We start from the raw sequence: 19,411 nt of genomic DNA, 5'->3' as shown, positions 1-19,411 counted from the left end.
TGCCTGCCTCTCTGCCTACTTGTGATCTCTGTCTGTCAAATTAATTAATTAATTAATAATAAATAAAAGACAGGGGCACCTGGCTGGCACAGTCAGTTAAGTGTCCAACTCTTGGTTTGGGCTAAGGGCCATGAGATTGAGCCCCACGTTGGGCCCCACCCTGAGCACGGGATCTGCTTCAGACTCTCTCTCCCTCTGCCCCTTCCCACTAGGTGCTTGTGTGCTCTTTCTATCTCTCTCTCTCAAGTAAATAAATCTTTAAAAAATGAAAACACCTCAGAACTTCGTGCTAAAAATTGGAGTCATTCTAAGAGGACTTGAATTGTGAGATTTAATATCTCTCAGGAATGTCCAGAGATTTTTTTTTTCTTCCTTCAGTTGACTGTGCAGAGATTGAAACTTGCCCTTCCTTGATCTTCTTTTGTATTTATTGAATGTCTGTGGGACGTGGCTTCAATTTGCCCTTCAACTCTCAACACCAAAAGAAATCTCTACTGTGCTCTCAAGAGAGATGTAGAAGTACTGTTAGTGTAAAGAAACTAGGACTGTTAGAGGGTCTCGTATTTAGTGGAAATTAAGTTGGACTGCTTTAGTTCACACCTGCAGCTGGACGAACGTTTTCTAAGACGTTCATGATGTCAAAGAAAAGCTAGTAGCAAAAATACCTTTAAAAAAACTTACTTACCATTTAGTAAGTACCAGATAGTTACTCAGGATAGAAAATAGGAAATTTGGGATACAAAATATGTAGGTAACAGTCCCTGGCTTTGAGGAGCTCAATTTTAGAAAGTGAATTCCTTTCACAATGTAATCATTGTACTGATTGGAGCCCTACACCCATTAGCCCTTCCCCTCATGACCCTCTGTCCTCCTGCCGTCACTGGGAGCCAGGCCTTCCTTTACTGGACATAAGTGTTTGTTGGGTCAGGTGTTGAAACTTGAGGTCCCTTAACTGGGGAGCTTCCTGGACTCTTTGACCATTTCCACTGCCCTGGCAGCTAGAAGGCCAGGACCCCGAGCTATGTCTGGGAGAGCTTTGGTCAGGAGAGCAGTGAGAATTCCAAAGAGCTAAATAACCTCTCTTTGATTTACTTCTGCATTTCCTTTGTGGAGAGTAAAAATCCTATGACACAAAAGGAACACCGTTTACTTTTCCCTCATTATGTTTTACTCAGATATTCCATTGGAATCTGTAGTTATTTCTCCTGACAGTTCACAGACTCCCAACCCTTACGGGAAGTGACGACATCCACCTAATTTTGCAACGGAAGAAAATGATGGTTTACTGCAGAGCAAGATAATGACTTTAAATTCTACGCTTTCATAAATTTTAAATTCTACTCATTTCGAATTTTTAAAATCTACTCATTCATATTTAGAGAAGACGATATCTAGATTATTAAAAGTCAGACCCATGGGGGAGAATCTGAATATAGTACCAAAGACAGATCACATCACATTTTTTTTTAAAGATTGTATTTATTGACAGAGAGAGATCACAAGTAGGCAGAGAGAGAGAGAGAGAGGAGGAAGCAGGCTCCCTGCTGAGCAGAGAGCCTGATGCGGGCCTCAATTCCAGGACCCTGAGATCATGACCTGAGCCGAAGGCAGAGGTTTAAGCCACTGAGCCACCCAGGCACCCCCTTTTTTTTTTTTTAAGATTTTATTTATTTGAAAGAGAGAGGAAGAGGGAGAATGAGTGGGGAGCGGGTCAGAGGTGCTCTGAGCCCAGTGTGGGGTTTGATTCCAGGACATGACCTGAGCCCGAAGGCCAAAGCTTAACTGACTGGGCCACCCAGCCATCCCAGGACAACTCTTCATATTAAATAAAGAACGTCTCAGTATAGTGCTATTTGCATCTGATTAGTTTTTCTCAAGCAAAACTTTGTAAGCTTTGTTAGGCTGTGAGCATCTTTTTGGAATCTTATCAGAGTGATAGAGACTCTCCCTATAAAAATGCACATATCCATGAGTACTGTGAAATGTGCAAACCTGGTGAGTCACAGACCTGTACCTCTGGGGATAAAAACACATTATATGTTTATTAAAAAAATTAAAAATAAAAATTTTTTTAAAATGCACATATCCTATACACAAATTTCTTAAATAAAATGTCAGGGTTGGATCATTCCCTGGAATCTCTCCCTGGGCCCCAGGCCTAGAACCTGGATTTCTTCATGATGCCTTTCATTGGTGTGCTTCCCTCGGAGGCAGGACCTGTCTGCACCCATGAACCGTACTAGCAATGATCCAGATAGATCTCTGGTTTTGAAGACTAGGAAACTCCACACAAACCCGTTCTCCTTCTTTCCTTACTGCCCTTCCTTCTCCTCAAATGTGGCTGAGAGCGCTTGACCCTCCGAGCACGAGTGGCCAGTACAACCCATTACGTCGTCTTGCTTATTCCTGGATGGCCGTGAGCCTCTGCCGCTGTTGACTGGAATTGCTCATTATAACCTTTTGAGGAAATGTATAAGAGCAGCTCTGGATTTAAAATCGGCTGATTTTAAAGGACATTTGTTCATCAACAGACCTGTACATCTATTTAAAAAGTACAATAGGACTTTTAAAATCTATTTTAAAAGTACAATAGACCTGTACACCTATTTTAAAAAATCATTCACACTTAGAAAATGTCTGCATTCCTGCAGTGGCCTGATCCCCTTGGCCCCAGAACTGACCTAGCTGGTGAGAACGAGCACATCTGCATTTAGAAATTTATTTCAAGGGCTCTTCCTCTGAATATGACATCAGCTCAGTCTGAATCATGTCTTGAGTCCGTGTGTCGGAGATGAGAAGGTGTTTGCTTTTCACTTGGTGAAGAGAGTGACTAGCATATAATTTACGAAGCGTGGTGTTTCATTCTGTATATAAACTATCCCCCTAGGGAACTGTGTAACCTCAGAGTTGCTATAGAATCAGCTACCATGTGTAGTGGATACAGCTGATGATAGGTTTTCCTCTCTGGGCGTGTGTTTGAAGGCCTCCTTGGTGCCCACTAGGAAGAGAAACATAGGGCTGTAGTATCAAATCCTAAGGAATGTTCCACAGCCCGCCTGCGTGTGCAGAGAAAATCACAGGGTGTACCTCCCATCTTGCTTTTCACTTTTAGCAACAGCCAAGGCCCTTCTCAGCCCTCCGCACTGATGGAGGGAGGCTTGCCCACGTGTATATTTTGCAAGTGGGCTGGTTTGCCAATATCATTTCATTAAACAATTTTTTGTTCCACAGTAAGCATAGTATGCCTTGCCTTTCCTCATAATCAGACCCTTCCCTGTGTCCACTATCCCTCCATCCCCCTGCCTTGCCTTCTCTCTCTCCTGTGTGTAACTTTCCTTATTCATCAGCCAAATGAAAACTGTGATTCCAAGGGTAAGGATGTGACTCAGTCCTGGTTTGTTTTTCTCCCTCCTGAAGAGTCGTGACGCTGACGTTGGTGTAGGAACCACTGGGCTGCGATCCTAAGGTAGCTGATCGTAATAGATGGCAGGGCCAAGGAAGATAAAGCAGGCAACGAGCCCAAAAGAAATGAAACACTCAGTCTCTGCTCGCTTTCTTTTTTCTGGAGGGCTTGATTTTTGGAGAATCCTTGAGGTAGTCTCTGCCGGGCTCTTAGGGAGCAGCAGCGGAGAAGAGTTCAGATTCCAGAATGATGAGAACCCTGCCCTGCTTATGAACGAAGCCTGGCCAGCGGTAGTGTGGGGCCCAAGCAGGGGATGGTGTCATTTTGCTGTGGGTGCAGTAGTTTAGCAAGGGAGGGCGGCCCAAGGTACCACTCGGAGCAGAGACACAGTGATGCTGGTGTGCGTCATTCCCTTGACGTGTTCCCATTCAGTTCCTCCTTCCTGGCTTCTTCCTGGGCTGTTTCCCTTTCTCTGCGTGTCCGTTCTTTGTTTGGCGCCCATGGGTATCGTCTTAGCCCTCTGGGCTAAGATTTGTCTTTGTTTCCCCAGAACCTAGCACAGGGCCTGGGACAGAAGACATGCTTAGCAAACTTGTTCGAATGAGGGGATGGTACAGATAATATCGTGGGGCTCAGCAGAAGCAAACAGAGGAAGGAGGCGTGGTCAGGCAGACTCCTCCAGCAGGAGGCTCAGCAAGATAGGTGCTCTCCACCAAGAGCAGCGCCAGAGGTAGACAGCCGGTGTAGAACCAAGACCTGCCTTGAGAGAGGGCACGGAAAGAGGCAGCACCGAGGAAGAGGAAGAACCTGTGCTTCCGACCGGGGCCAGACCTGAGAACCAGCTCCGGTTGTAGCTGTGTGGCCCCAGGCTGATAGTTAGACCTTTCTGATCCTCTCCTCCTCCTTGAAAGTTTGCATAATGATACCAACTTGTCTGGAAAATTAGAGATAAGTCACCAAGTTGTCTAGCAGAGAGTTTAGTCTGTTGGACAGGCTTGAAGTTGTTTGTATCCTTATCATCAAGGCCTTTTGTAGAGATGGGGGGGGCATTGAGGGGGCTAAAACTGAAACTGAAAATGTAGAATTTAACAGCTTGAATTTTGCACGCACAGGAGTGCCTTCCTGTGGTACAGAGGTCTCCTTAAAGGTAGAGTATTAGAAGGGGATACCTTTCCAGTGTGCGCTGACCTGCCTAACTTCTGTGTGGTATAAACGTGTTCAGGAATTAGAGTCATGTGACCATTTTTAGAGCCATTAAATAACCTTGCGCTAGCTTTTGAGCTGTGATTACAGAATGAGTCAGTGAGTCAGTAGCCTGGGTGGAGCTAGATCCCTATATAGATTTTTCGTGTTTGGAGGGTTCATTCTTTTTTAACTCTTGTAGGTTTTTTAAAACATGCTTTTATAAATAGCAACACCAGCCTTCAAATGCTTGCGACAACAACAAAAACAACAGAAAGTTAGGAAAGGGATCTCTCCCCCAAAATCATTGAAACAGTAAAACTGACTTCTCTTGATTCATTTAATGAACATAACTGGGATGTGTTCTCCAGACCCAGAAGTGGGCTAGGGGCCGTAGGGGATGCGTAATTTAAAAGTTGGGTTCTTGCCTTCGGGGAACTTCTAATCCAGAAGCAAAGTTTCGAGTTGAGAGGAACTTAAGAGAATATCTTATCCGATTGCCCCCAACTCTTGAAAATTCCCACTAAGGGAATCCTCTGTAGCCCAGAATGACACATGCCCATTTATATCGTTTGGGAAGGAATTACAAAGCATATTGTGTTCTGCACATGTCTTGAAAATTTTATTCTGAGATAATCTTGTTATTAATGGATACTTGTTCCTCTCTTTGAAGTTCTGTTGAGTGGAGACAGACTCTGTTTCATTCCTAGAAAAAGCATTCCTGGGGCAGACAATTCTTGACTGCCCTCTTTTAATCCCATTTTCCTACATGGATTCAAAAGAGGAGTACCAAAATTCCTTAAACTCATATTCCCAAAATTGGTTGTTGGAGGTTTGGAGGTATTTAATCATATCCTGCCTCCCTTCTGGGTTCTTTAACAAACTGAAAACTGATACAGGGATCCAGGTGACTGTCACGAATCACTCTCTCCCTTATTAATGAGCCTCATCATTCCCAAGAGTGGAGCTTCTCGTAAACTAGTTGGGAATACATTTGCAACACTTAAACATAGAAAGAATCTATAGCCAGATTATATAAAGAAGTACTATTAATACAAACCAATTAAAATCAGGGATGAAACTTTTGGGTCTATATCCTTGAAATTCTTTTACATCTGTACAATAAAGTTTACTGAATCATTCTGTGTTTGAAAAAAAAAACAACAAAACCAAAACAAAACAGAAAACCATGAAGGCACTGGAAGGAGCCTAAGTGTCTACCTTTAGAGGAATGAGTAGATGGAACTGTAGGATACTACAGTGCAGTGTTAGACAGCAGTTAAAAGAAATGAATCGGGTGTGTAAATAGAGTATAGATTTGAAACCATATCATTAAGTGAACAGAGGAATATGCAGAATGATAAAAAAAATTGTATGATTCCATCCCACTTTAAAAACGTAAAAATGCCATATGTTGTTTAGAGATGGACGTTCAGCCAGTATTTATGAAGTACCAGCTGTATACCATGCACTGACACACACACATGTACACATGTGTATGCACACATCAGTCTGGTAGATTTGTATGTATTTATAAATGGCATCTGTTTATATCTGCTATATATTTAAACATCTGTATACACATCAAGTATAGTTTATTTGACAGAGTAAAAATATGAATATTAAAGTATCAAAAATGAGCTGGAAGGCCACATACTAAACCAGGACCATTGCTGCATCTGGGGATGGAGGAGGGGCATGGGGACAGGACAGCGATTTCATCAGGGCTAAGTGTTACAAGATATTCCTGCTTCCTGTGTCCAAGTGATAGAAATACAGTGTTTGTTACGTTCTTTTTACTTTTCTCAATTTCTCAAGATTAACAGAAGTCTCTGAAAAGAGGACCTTGTTTATGACAAAAATGTCTAGTGGGGAAAAGATTCTGTAGTGGTCACAAGTCCTGCTCCACTTTCTTCCACATCCCAGCGTGTGCAGTTTGGTGGAAGACGACCGACAAGCTCTAATACACGGGCACTGAGAAACGCTCTAAGTCACCCGAAATAGCCGTGTTTTCAACTTCCTGTGAAATCATTATTCCCAACAATTCTGATATTCGTGACCAGAGATGGCGTTGACTTCTGTTAATTGTTACTTTCATTGGCCAGTTGGCCAAATATGCGACAATCCTTAATTTCAGTAGAGCTTCCCATTAGGCTAAAGAGTCCCCACAAATCCGGTCACTTCTGCTTGCCCCAGCCTGCCATGTGTCCTCTGGACCTCCTTCAGTTTTCATCCTTGCAGAATGCTCATTCCTAGGAAATGTTTAGGTTCATCAGGCCAGGGGGCCCCTCGGGATCCATAATGAAGTCCCACAGACCTGCTTTCCCTTCTCTTTTAGGCTGCAGCTTGGCCACCTTGGCCATGTTCTCTCCCCCCCCCCCCCCCCCCCCCCCCGGGCCCCAAACACCCATTCTCATTGTCCTCTGGGCCTTCTCCACCTCCTATCTGCCTAATCCACTGTTCTCTATTTTTATAGGCAGGGACCTCCCACCAGGAGCTGTGGTCTCTTGCTGGCCAGATGCATGTGCTTTCTATTCTGAAAGCAAAGAGAAAGGGAGGGGACGGTGAGCACTGATCCAGCAGACAAGGTCACTCCTCTCGGTGGGGAGGAAGAAAAGGAACCAACATTTCACACTTTCTCCTCACTATTCTGCTAGCTTTTGAGCAGTAAGAGGGGTAAACCCAACATCCTCCATTCTGTTCACGTATGACTGGCTGGGTCAGTCACCATCCAGAGGGCCTCGGGGTGGGCCAGAGGGTGGTGATGAGAAAGGGCCTGCTGGGTTCCCTAATCCAGCCAGAGAGCTAATAACCATCTGACTCCTGACTGTTCTCAGTTAAAAACTGTAAGGAAAGGAAGTGGGTACTTAGTCTCACCAAATCTCTGAGCATGCTCAATATACATCCTAGGGTATAAGCAATTAGTTCCAAACAAAGAGCTCTCAAGAGTTTGTCTGGAAGACACATCTTTGTCAAGAGGCATATGGATTGAAATCCCAAACTTGCTAAAGCCATTGTCCTGAAGGAGGTGAACCCCAGAGAAGCCATGAGGATAGAGGAAGTGAATCCTAGAGGGAACCCACAAGGCTTCATGTCCTAGAGGAAGTGAATCTTAGAGGAGACCCATGAGGCTTCATGTCTAGAGGAAGTGAATCCTAGAGGAGACACATGAGGCTTCATGTCCTAGAGGAAGTGAACCCTAGAGGGGACCCCATGAGGCTGAACCTACCAAGTAGATTGACCTGGCCTGGGGGTCAGGGGATGGTATTTAAATCTTAACTCTTACACCTGAAAATAGACTAAGACATCCCTTGAATTAAGTCCATCAAATGGCCTGGAAATCTTGCACAAAGAATTCCACAAAAATTTATGTTATAGCTATTTATCATTAGAAAGAATTGGTTACTACAGAGAAAAATTTTATAAGATAACATTAAGCGAAAAAAACAAAAAAGTATCATAGCATTGAAACTATATAAAAAATGACAGATATGCAGACAGATTTAAATGAAACTTTGGAAACTCTCCAACTTATCAGGTAGATTATAGGAAAATTTGATTTTGATTGATGGGTTCTTGTTTGTAAAATGAGAACAATTTTATAAAATGACATTTTAGAAGAGAACTCTGGCCCTGTCTTGAGAGAAATGCCTCTCAAGATGGAAATTATCTCTCTTGCTTAAGCTTCTAGGAAGAGGGCCAAACCTTTGACAATGTTAGCCTCTGAACCCACTGATGGTAGTTCTGTTCCCTGGAACAGGGGTGTGCAAACTGTAGTCCAGGAGCCAATCTGTAGTCCATGTAGTCCATGGCAAACTGTAATCCATGAGCCAATCCAGCTCACCAAACAAGAATGATTTTTATGTGTTTCAATGGTTGGGAAAAGCAAAAAGCAGAGTATACTTTCTGACATGTGAAAAATTACGTGAAACTCCAGTTTTAGGGTCCACTAATAAAGTTTTATTGGAACACAGCCACGCGCATTCTTCTTTTATCTATGGCTGCCTTCATGTTTCCAACAGCAGAACTCAGTTGCAACAGAGACCGTATGGAACCCAAAGCCTAAAATACTTACTGTTTGGCTCTTCACAGAGAAAGTTGCCAACTCCTGCCCCACAATGGCAGTTCACTATGGCCTAGAGATACGAACCTCCCACCTTTATCCTCATTCCTGCTCACCTCCTAGGGACGGGGAAGGAACATCATTGAAGTCCTCTGAGTGCCAACGTCAGATAAAGCTTGAGAAACGTGCCTTCAAGCTTCTAAAATACCTTCTTTTTGTTCGTAGAATGAGGATTCGGGTACAATAAACACTCCATGGGGGTTTTATTTTTTTTTTTTTTTAAAGATTTTTATTTATTTATTTGACAGAGAGAGATCACAAGCAGAGAGAGAGAGAGAGAGAGAGAGGGAAGCAGACTCCCTGGTGAGCAGAGAGCCCGATGTGGGACTCGATCCCAGGACCCCGAGATCATGACCTGAGCCGAAGGCAGCGGCTTAACCCACTGAGCCACCCAGGTGCCCCTCCATGGGGGTTTTAAAGCCGTGCAGTTAATACTTGGAAATGAAAAGCTCAGTATGCACTGACTGTTGTCCCTGCTGCTGTTATCGTGGCGATTCTGCCTCTGTCTGGTCAGAGAAACCGGCAGAAGCTGTCACACTCCTACTGCTCTTTACAAACAAGACCTTTTTCCAACCGAAATAGTAACGCATGAGTCTAATTAGAATAAAGCTCATTAGAAACAGAGATGGCCATTAATGCCTTGACTGATTTGTCTAATGAAGTAAGCCGGAGGAGGAGACTTGAACAGCGTGGCGAATTATTTTTGCTTTTCTTTGGCATTTCCTCAAAACGGTGGCCAGAAATTGTCGTTGGACTGTTGGCGAAAGCGCTGCTGGAGCACTGACTGGAAAGGCCCTGCCGCTTCCGGCCCCGAGGAAGCCGGGGGAAGGCGCCTGCTTTGGCCCGCTGCCCCGCGACGGGGTGGGGGACTTTGTTCCACTCTTCCTCCTTTTTCCCGCCTCCTGCCTCCACATCCTGGGTGCTGGGTTCTAGCTCATCACGCGCAGATGCTCAGGCTGCGGCGTACAGCTCTCCTGGCACAGCCTAGGTGTACTCCGGGTTCAGGGACAGAGCTTTTAAATTGTCCCGATTCCCGTGGAAATTTGGATCCAAGGTTGCCTCTGGATGGTGATGCCTGGAGGAAAAGGTCGGGGGAATGAAAGGTGTTAAGTGGGCAGAGCAAGGAAGATGGCCCATTAAATTTCTGCACCAAAATGCAGTCGCAACAGTTGTGTTTCCTGAATCCGGGTGTTCTTGGGCACCCGTAAAGCCACAATGCAGGATAGAAGTCTATCCAGGAGGCCAAACTAAGTCAAGAAACTGAAACTCAGGATGCCCATGATTAGGAAGAGAGAGGAGGAAGATGAATCATATCAAGGAAGCAGACAGGAAGTAAGAGAATCAAAATAATGCACAGAATCTAACAGTGGTTCCCGGTGTCGTCCGGAGGGATAAAGGAGGAGAGAATGAATGCTTCCGTTGGTCGGTCAGTCAGTCAGCAAACAGCCTGTTTTATGATGAGTGTAGCTCACAGTACAAGACAGAAACATTAAAACAAACTTCTGTAATGAGCCTCCAATGCAAAACTTAATGTTTGCCTTCTGCAAATATGAGTCTTCCCTAAAATATTTAGTTTTCTGGCCCTTTTGCAGTACCAATGAGGTTTTTAGTCAGAACTTCGTGACAACAGCAAAGACTGAGTTTAAGACTCCTGGCTGAATGTTGTAAAAAGAGAACCAGACTGGAAATGCAAACTGGTGCAGACACGGTGGAAACAGTATGGAGTTGCCTCAAAAAATTAAAAATAGAAATGCCATATGATCTAGTAATTGCACTACTGGGTATCGACCCAAAGAAAATGAAAACACTAATTTGAAAAAAAAAAAAATCCCTATGTTTATTGTAGCATTATTTACAATAGCCAAGATATGGAAGCAACCCAAACATCCACGGACAGATGAGTGGACAAAGACGATGTGGTGCGTATATATGTGTGTGCGTATGCACAATGGAATATGACTCAGCCATCAAAAAAGAATGGAATCGTGCCATGGGCAACAACATGGATGGAGCTAGAGAGTATTATGCTAAGCGAAGTCTAGTCAGAGAAAGACAAATGCCGTATGATTTCACTCATATGTGGAATTTAGAAACCAAACAAATGAACAAAGAAAAAAAGAGAGACAAACCCAAAAACGGACTGTTAACTATAGAGAACAAACAAATGGTTACCAGAGGGGGGAATGGGTAGGGGGATGGGGGAAATAGGTAATGGGGATTAAGAGTTCATGATGAGCACTGAGTAATGTGCAGAATTCCTGAATCACTACGTTTTATACCTGAAACTAATATGACACTGTATGTTAACTATACTGGAATTAAATTTTTTTAAAAAGGGACAGCTTGTGTTCCTATTACACTGGCATTATATGGACACTTACAATTTAGCTGTCCAGATGCACAATTTTTAATCAAAACATAAAACTGCATTTGCCGGGGCGCCTGGGTGGCTCAGTGGGTTAAAGCCTCTGCCTTCGGCTCAGGTCATGATCCCAGGTTCCTTGGATCGAGCCCCACATCGGGCTCTCTGCTTGGTGGGGAGCCTGCTTCCCTTCCTTTCTCTCTGCCTGCCTCTCTGCCTACTTGTGATCTCTGTCTGTCAAATAAATAAATAAAATCTTTATAAAAAAAAAAAAACTGCATTTGCCTTGTCCAAAAAAAAAAAAAAAATGGAGGGAGAGAGAGAAAACCAGACAGATTCCTTATGGGGTTTACAGAAGTATTATTGATATAAATGAGAATGCTAAGTAGTGGACATGGGATTTTGCTATCAGTTTTTATTCCCCGCCTTGCATTCCTGCTGCCCTCGGCTCAATTCCAGGCTCTTCTTGGGACAAGGCTGTGCCGCAGTCTCTGCTGATGCTGGTGTTCAGACCTCACTCTTTATCAGCTGTGTTGTTGAAGAAGACTGCTGCTAGTGCAATCCGTAAAATGTTGACAGCCTGCTTTACTTATTAAAGTCCAAGACACTTCCCGAAAACATCACGTAATAGCCTCCATCTCTACACACACACACTCACAGCAGTGCCTCCCTCCAAACGCCTGAGTATTCATAACCGTCGTGACATGAGCCACACGAGGATTCCAGTAAATAGGAAAAAAGACAAGGATGAATGAGACACGTCCTGCTGCCTACAGTAAGGGAGGCAAACATTTTGGCTAAAATCACTATAAAGCATGGTGGTCTAGAAGGGAAGAGATTTTCCCTGAGCAACTGAGGGAAATGAAGAGAATCATAATTTAATAATCATCATAACTTGAAGACATGATGTTGGAACACCATGATGACGACTGAGTGGCCGCTAGAGACAGCTGGCGGGGCGGGGGGGGTGGGGCGCGTGGGCGCGGTCTGCGATAAGGTAACAATATATATGAAAATGCAGTTGGTGTACAAGCAGGAGCTGCCTGGGACACGGGGTGATTGTTCCTGTCGTTTGTTTATGTGCCTCTTTGGTCCCAGAGTGTGTCTGAATCATACCTTAGTAACCACTTTTTTTCTTTGGAATATTTGATTGAGGTTTTTTTTTTCATGCCTAGTCAAAAGGCTACAATGAAAATATTTGTACAAATACTTCTGAGAACTTTATGAAGATATCATTTATATGGCATAAAATTTACTCATTTTATATGTGCAGTGCAGTAATTTTTTAGTAAATTTACCAAATGATGCAACCAGCACGACCTTCCAGTGTTAGAACATTTCCATCACCTCAAGAAGGTCCCTCCTGCTTGCTTACACAATCCCCATGCCCATCTCCAGTCCCAGGGAAACAACACATAAAATATTTTTTAAAAACATATCTTTGGGGGTTCATCTTTGAGATTGATTTCAGTGATTCCTATTATAAAGGGTATGAACATTTTTAGGATTCATGGTAGGTATGACCAAGTTACCCTTCAAAGCTGCCGTACCGTTCGAAACCACTGCCTGCAAGCTTGGAGAACTACCTTCCACTGTGTACTTTCAAGAATTGGGTGTCACTGTTTTTTCAATAATATCTAATTACTTGATTTATGTTTTTTGATCAGTGAAGCAGACCATCTTTCTATTTATGTGTTCACTGGTCTTACGTCATTCTGAATGAGTTTCCAGTTTGTACCCTTCCCTCTTACTGAGATCCTTTTACTGTCCATTTTTTATTGCTATGAGCTTCTCCTATAACTTAGAACTTATGGACACATTGTATGCTACAGGTGTTTTTCCCATTAATGGCATTTGCCTTTTTATTTTATTATTTTTTGCCCTGCAAAAGTTTGTCTTCACGTGATCAAGTGCGTTCCTCTTATCTTCTTTCTTGCAACCTTTTTCTATTCCTTTGTATGTTTATTTCCCTCTTTCCCCTGAGAGCTGTTTCCCTCTCCAGAACCTTGATAGAAGTTCTCTTGTTAAGATTTAACACATCCATTCTCTTGGAATCTGTCATTCCTGGTGATTCCCTTTGTCAGCTCCTGAATTACCTCTCTTATGCTGTGTATCTGGGATATTTTATTCTGTGCAGGTGATATTCTTGATGGGTCCTTTTTAGTAAGATCATGGGGAAGTGGCATCCTTGTAAGGGAGAGACCTAGATAGAGCCATGTTATTGCAGGTGTGGGACCAAGAGCTGCTGTCAGTCTGAGAAGAAAGATCCTCTGGTTCCAAAGGCCTAGATTAAGCCATTCTTTGGGAATTACAAAGAGGCAGAGTTTGGGTCCAGCTGTTGAACAGTGTCATGGGCAGCTTGGAAAACCATCTGACATTTTCCAGCTTAAAAGAGAAGGCTCCCAGTCTGGAATGGGGTAAAGGGAGGCCCATCCTGCATTAGATGCAAGGTCAGAGGGGAAAACCTCTAAGTCCCCTTTCAACTCTGAAACTTCACAACTCTAGATATTTCTCATCCTTTCCCTTGGGCAACAAATACTCATTGAGCATCTTCCATGCAGCTTACACTAGTCTTGAGTCCTGAACATGCAGCATTGCATGAAACAGTCTCTGCCAACCTGATGTTTCTATGCGAATTTATTCTATTAATATGGGGCACCTGGGTGGCTCAGTGGGTTAAGCCACTGCCTTCGGCTCAGGTCATGATCTCAGGGTCCTGGGATCGAGCCCCACGTCGGGCTCTCTGTCCAGCGGGGAGTCTGCGTCCCCCCCTCTCTCTGCCTGCTTGTGATCTCTCTCTCTCTCTCTGTTAAATAAATAAATAAAATCTTTAAAAAAAAAAAAAAGAAAGGAATTACTACATTAATGTCGGGAAATGATAAGTAATACAAATAAAAATGAAGCAGCTTAAGGGAAGTGCTATTGTGTGTAAGTCGTTCAGGGAAGGCAGTGAGGTGGCGTTTAAGCAGAGATCCAGAAAATGAGAAGGGATGGCTGTGGGGAGGGCTGAAGGCAGGGAGAGCCAGTCAGGACGGAGGACGAGGGACAAGCACCCGTGCATCTGGCTTGTCTGAGGACCTGAAAGCAACTGACTCATTCAGCAGTGGCCCAGTGTCTCACCCCGACAGTTTATTCACTCCCGCATCTGTTGATCTCGTTTTTCAACGTCCTCATTAGAGCTCTAATTTATTAATTACCTCCCTCCCATGTGCGAAGCTTTGCCAAACACCTTACGTGTGTTACTTCTAATTCCTTCATCACCACTGCGTGTTGGGCCTTACTGTCCCCATTTTACAGATGGAGAAATGGAGACTCGCTGCATCCTTTTAGTAACAGCCATATGGCTCTGATCTACCCCACTGGAAAAATACTCAGTTCACAGCTGAGTGTTATGTACTTGAGGTATATGTATTGGGCTGAATGCACATGGGTCTACAGAAATGTACTGGAGACTTCCAAGATAAAACCACACCCGCAACTGGACAGCCAGTCCTTGACTGTTTGTCTCGTTAAACTTAAGGAGATAAGCACTATAGGTATTTTGGAAGAATGATTCTTTTGTCTGAATTCAGTCCTTGAGTCGCTCCTCTTTAGCAGAATTTAAAATTAGGATAATGGTCTTCCCTTCTCTGTTCCTTAATATCCCTAATTCTTAGGTTATTGAAATTCTGGACATTTCAACAAACAAAAATCCTTACCCTAGAACCTTGGAAATGTATGTTCTGAGCTGACAGAAATTTCTTTACGTTTCCAAGGAGATAGCACAGACAGCTGACGAGGACACGGAAACCTATACAGAGTAGGGGTGTGGCCGTGGGCAAGAGCCCTTCGAGATTTTCGAGTCTGCACCATGATGCCCCTGGGGGTCTTCACACAGCCCTTCCTGTCAGCATCCCTGGGACTTTCTGGCCCTGCGGGGGCCTCGTCAGAATCTTCTTCCCTGTAGCTTTCAGTGGGTCCTTTGCACAAGGGTAGAATTGTATCCCCCAGTCCCAATTCTGACTGTGGGAAGCATCTTTACAGACATCCCTTCTGTAGACCTTTTACGGGGAAGGACTCCCTCAGTTAGGAGGATTGCCATGTTCCTCCCAAACCCAGCCGACTCCCACCTCTGCCTTCTGACAGCTTAAGGTTTTCAGGTTCTCTTTTTAGCACAGTTCTTTATACATTTACATGAGACGTGCAGTCATGTTCTAGCAGGCCTGCCCGCATGCAGGTGTGGTGTTCCCGTGGCAGTTGTCGGGTTCCCCATCCTCAGAAGGTTGCCGGGCCCCTGGGGGTTCTTACCCTCCAAGCCTTTAATTTCCAAGTCTTCCATCCATGAAATATTTGGTTCTCGGCGCTGCTGGCGGGTGGTAACAAGCAGGGAACTGATTGCCATTTGAATTCAGTTGTCAGCCCACTGCAGTCATCACAAAAAGGGTCTTGGCCCCTTTGAGGTTTCCCTCCAGGTAACACAGCACCACTCCCCCGACAGGGTCGGCGTCAACAGTCAAGCAAATAATGTCTGCAAAGCACCTGATGGCATTTTCTTCCTCCTCCTTGGAGTGATGATAATTTCCAAGAAGCAAATGCTCAGGAAATGATTATTATAGTCTCGGGTTTGCACAGACAGCCGAGTGGGTTTGTCCCTGAAATGCTCCTGCTGCGTTAATACCACATTAGCTGGCCGAGCCTTTTATTTGCGGCCTCGTTCAGATAGAAGGAAAGGACCTTAGATGTCTGCCACAGAAGTTTTATCCAGGTGCACAGGGTTCTGGCCGGTCTGCGGTACAAGGCTGCGGGGCGGGAGGATGGTCTCGCCGCCATCTCCGATCGCAGTGTATGACCACAGTCCTCACTCACCCGCAGCCACAAGGAAGGAGGCCCCTGTCCCGCTGTGGCGGGGCTGGTCAAACACAGGGTGTATAATAACAATGATCACAGTGAGAGCAGCAGCAGTGACCTTGACCAACTACCTGCCACACACTGTGTTTTCCCATCGAATCCTGATCACAACCCTGAGAGAGAGAGACCACGATTATCCCCGGGAAACCAAAGCCCGGTATTTTGCCTGCTGTCACACAACAGTGTCTGTCCGCATGTATGCTCGATATGTCCTCTTCCCTTTCCTAAGAAAAACTGCACGAGCCCTGCCTTTCCCCTCCAGCTAAACCCCCGGTGCCCGCTGGCAGATCTCCTCCGCGAGCCTCCCGAGCTGAGGATCTTTGAACAGCATCGCCTGGTCTGTTTCTGGCATTGTGCTGGTGTGCCTGGATGTGTCCTGTTTCTCCCCTTGAAGGGCTGAACTCCCAACCGCCAGGGTCCATGAGGTTCTCCTTTCCAGCTCTCCAGCATGCGGCTTTCCCGAGGGGTCTGGGCCAAGGCTAGGATGACACTCACTTAGGCGGCGTCACCAGGGAGACTGTTGATGGGTGCTGAGTGCCTGCTTCTCTCCTTACCAAGTAAAGTCAACCCGGAGGTGACCCGGGGCTCAGACACGCGGCAAGTCGCAGGGGTGAGGGGGACCAGACCATGCCCCCTAGTGAATCACGTTTGAGGAGAACAGGCAAGCTGGAGTCATTTAGCCTGGGAGCTGGTGACCTCTCGTGCTCCGCGGGCCCCCGAGACATCACGGTGTGGCAGCGTTTTTTTACCAAACACATCTGCGTACACACTACACACGTACCACGTGTACAAAATGCTGTGCTGGGCACTATGCCGTACGTTACGACTATTAACTTGTGTAATCGTCAGCAACCGTGTGAAGTGGGTATTGTTTTCTTCACTGAACAGATGGGGAAACTGAGGTACAGAAAGGGAACGTGATAGAGATGCCAGAGTTAGTAAGTCACAGAGCTGGGATGACTGCCCGGCCGGATGGTACAGCCCTCGTTAGGATGACGCTTAGCCCTTATGTTCGGTGTACAGACACGGTGACAAACCTGTGAGACACTTGAGGACTAGTTTTATGCAAAATTGTTTTCTTTTAATTTACCTTTGGGAATAAGTTCCAGTTACGTAGGGAATTCTGTTCTTCAAGGAATATTCCTTCCCCCTCCAAACTTTAAGCATGGGGTGCATATACAAAAAGAGACAGGTTCAAGGGTACAAATAGTATTAACACAAGACCTTTTACAAAGCTTTTGTCTATGACCCTGTGGTACAGGCAGGGCAGGTTCCTGTCCTATCACGAGAGATTAAGGACCAAGAAGCCGAAGGCTTTGACCAAGACAAACCAGCTTGGTCAGATGGGACGCTTGAATCCCAGTCCCAACCATGCCCTCGTAGACTGTAAAACTTCCTGGAGAGAGGATGAAAACTGTTCAAAAGTAATGATGGTGTATTGTCCTTAAGCCTTCAACTGACCTGTTCTGGTGGCGAATGAATCAAAGAAGCATTTTCGCCTTTCTTGTGCCTCCTACAGGGACCAAGCATAGTCCCATAGTCCCAGATTTTTTATACAGATTTCAGTGAATCTTTGCGGTTTTTTTTAATCCTCTGTTTTAATTTAGAGGGAATTCAAACTAAGACATCCCTGGATTATACCCTCCCCTTCTAAAAATTATAAATCCTGGGCATGGAGATACACCCCCGTAGATCATGAGCAGCCCTGACCCCAGCCAAAAGTGACTTGTTCATTGTTTATTTCTATTTCTCTTGGTCTCCTGAATGGATCATCCATTTGGTAATTTCGTGGTGAAAGACTGAGTCTTGTATGTGCCTAACATAAGTTCTTACCAATATAAAGCAAAGGGCTTATTTGGGGCTTGGTAATACTTCCATGCCCTGAGGCGTATACCATTGATAAATCAGCCAACACGGATTTGTGGCTTCTCTCCCTTTTGCCCGTAGTCACTGATACAGCCTGAGCCCTCCTCTAAGGAGACAGACGTTGGGAGAAAATTGCCAGTGATTCACTGTCTTGGATTCTGCTTTGAATTTCTCACTCACGTGCTGTCCTTCTCTTTTCCCCTCCAGGGTCGAGATTACTGTTCCGAAGAAGAGGATATCACATAGCACCCATCCTACCACTGAAACCAGGAGCTACTACTGTGTAAATAGGTTACACCCCAGTTGAAATTTTTGCAAAGGTCGGTTCTCTTCAGCGAACAGCACTATAGCAAAAAGAAGATCGTTCCATATCATATGCCCCATTAAATTACAGTGTTTCTTAATGAACTTGCAAAGGAATATTGCTAAAAACAAACACACAGACACACACACACAAAAACTGTTCTCGAACTTTCTTTGTTGCTGCTAGTTAAAACTTGTTGCAACTTCTCACTTCTCTTGTGTCCAGGTATGCAGCAAAATTCTGCATTTTCACCTTAAAGATCCTGTTGGTTTTCCAGATGCTCTCCAAACGATTTTCTATATAAGATGAGGTAGTGGTGAACTCAGACATCCAACTTCTGTCATAGAACTGTTCTGCTTCTAAGACAAGCATCTCCTTCCCTCTCTCCTCCCTCTCTGTCTCTCCCGAGCGGTCCAGAGCCTTGCTTCCCACTGCCAGTGCTGCGCTTTGGAGATGGGATGGTTGCTATGGCAAGCCTGGTTCCTCTGCTAAGAAGAGGTAGAGAAGCCATTACCCATTAAGAGCATGTGGGGACGGGACTGCCGGGGTGACGTGGGCGCGAGCGGCAGGCGGTCTCGTTGACGAGGTGTCTTCATCGAGGGTTGAGCTTGCAACATTCGCTTTGCCCAGATGCAGTTGGAAGTGTGATCACAATCATTTCGAATCCCTCTTCCCCACTTTTTTTTCTAAGAAAATAAACATTTTACTGTTTTTATGTATCCTTGTCTTCTCCCATTCATCCAGTTCAGTCTCTTACGGTGATCCTGGGTGCGGAAGAGGAACCCTCCTTTGCAGGGGACACCGACAGTTGAGCTTCATGGCTCCCTCCCCTCCCACCAGTCCGCCACCCATTGGCAGGGCCGCCGGTGGTCAGAGGAGATGAGGGACAGCCCCTCGACGTTTTAGGAAGGCCCGCAACCACCCGGCGTCCTTTCATCTTGTTAGCAGATCAGCCATCCTGCGTCCTCACTCGCTCCCTCCCGAATGTTCCGTGAGCCTTGCCACTTCCTTCCTCGCTCCCGCACGGCCCTGGCCAGGACAGTGCCGCGCATTCCTGTCCGGACATGTCGTACGTTGACACTTGTGTTTTGGTTTGGAGATGCAGAAGCCGAAGCCCTGGGCAGTGCTGGGGAATGTGAACGGTGGGTCCGGTAGAGTTTATTTTTCCATATTATATGAAGAGAATGATCTCTTCTCAGAGACAGAAGTAATATTTTTAACAAATGTTGTCACAAGTAAATAGCAATCAAAAGGAGAAAATAACTTTTGTATTTTTTTAACGCG

The 19,411-nt window shown here is 44.9% G+C and overlaps 1 protein-coding gene across 1 annotated transcript in view; it reads left to right on the top strand.

Annotated features, from left to right (window-relative positions):
• The window catches only part of C17H1orf21 (chromosome 17 C1orf21 homolog), a 222,601-nt gene extending 203,755 nt beyond the window's left edge, over positions 1-18,846 (top strand). The window contains exon 6 of the mRNA XM_045982796.1: positions 18,031-18,846. Coding sequence (XP_045838752.1) covers positions 18,031-18,069 — 39 coding nt within the window. The 3' untranslated portion in view covers positions 18,070-18,846. The remainder of the gene's footprint in view (positions 1-18,030) is intronic.
• The last annotated feature ends 565 nt before the right edge of the window (positions 18,847-19,411 follow it).

Source organism: Meles meles, chromosome 17 (assembly GCF_922984935.1).
Source record: "Meles meles chromosome 17, mMelMel3.1 paternal haplotype, whole genome shotgun sequence".
Lineage (NCBI taxonomy): Eukaryota > Metazoa > Chordata > Mammalia > Carnivora > Mustelidae > Meles > Meles meles.
Note: the sequence above shows the minus strand (reverse complement) of the source record. Positions and strands in the feature narration are given on the sequence as shown.